Source organism: Octopus bimaculoides, chromosome 20 (genome assembly GCF_001194135.2).
Source record: "Octopus bimaculoides isolate UCB-OBI-ISO-001 chromosome 20, ASM119413v2, whole genome shotgun sequence".
Classification (NCBI taxonomy): Eukaryota; Metazoa; Mollusca; class Cephalopoda; order Octopoda; family Octopodidae; genus Octopus; species Octopus bimaculoides.
In genome coordinates this window covers 44789716-44790646 of record NC_069000.1, presented here as the reverse complement: position 1 = coordinate 44790646, position 931 = coordinate 44789716, and the positions used below count along the sequence as shown (strand labels likewise).

General features: G+C 29.4%; 1 protein-coding gene across 2 annotated transcripts in view; it reads right to left on the bottom strand.

Annotated features, from left to right (window-relative positions):
• The window catches only part of LOC106870411 (roundabout homolog 2), a 40883-nt gene that overhangs the window by 35910 nt on the left and 4042 nt on the right, over nt 1-931 (bottom strand). The window contains exons 4-5 of one of the 2 annotated variants that reach the window (XM_014916478.2): nt 329-442; nt 18-39 (exon numbers count right to left, since the gene is read on the bottom strand). The exons of the other annotated variant lie outside the window; for it this stretch is intronic. Coding sequence (XP_014771964.1) covers nt 18-39; nt 329-442 — 136 coding nt within the window. The remainder of the gene's footprint in view (nt 1-17; nt 40-328; nt 443-931) is intronic. 2 annotated transcript variants of the gene reach the window in all.

The following is a 931-nucleotide window of genomic DNA, read 5'->3' as shown; positions in this document are numbered from 1 at the left end:
GCGAAATCTTATCTTACTTCTGTGGAGCTCGTCGAGGTTCTGAAAGAGATTAAGAGAGATTTAATTAATGGGATTGGTTAAAGAGAACAGGATCATTTCTGTAAAGTACATACACACAGAAAAACAAAGACACACTCACACACACACATCAAACCAAGCACACACAAACATTCACTCACTCACAGGATTGGTAAAAGGTAAATATATAGAAGGAAGAAAGGTAAATGTTACCTACAGGTATAAAAAAGGACTAAAACCAAAGGCAAGGTGGACATAGACATGTAATTTAAAGGTGGTTTATAAGAAATCTTAATTGACATAAACTAACTTTGAATTTTTGCTGGTCTAGCTCTATACTTGTACAGAATGATGGCAAAGACAGTCACAACAATGAGGATGATCAACGTAGAGATGACACTTGTAATCATAATATTCAGTGTTTCTGATCAAAAGAAAAGAAGAAATTCATTAGAAATAAAAAAAAAATAAAAAACACAAATGAAAGAAGTAAATATGAGACAAGCTTCAATGATTATACCAATTACCTTATTGCTGAATATTAAATATAATATTCAATATTTATAATAGGTAATATACCAGTAAATTCATTCGATTTTTTATCCCTTAATGAGGTATCTAACCTTTAACTGAACTTGTGTATGTATATATATAAATATATATACACACACACACATATACATACATACATATGTATATATATATATATATATATACATACTCATACATGTACTGATATGTGTGTGTATGTGTGATCAATCTTATCTGTGAACTATTCAAAATGCCTGCTGAAAGGGTCTGGTTATATAATTCAACTTAGAACAAATAAATAGCTACATTATGGAAACACATGTAATATAATTTATTCATACTGTTTAGTGAAGTTATGTGTATATATGTGTGTGTATGCATA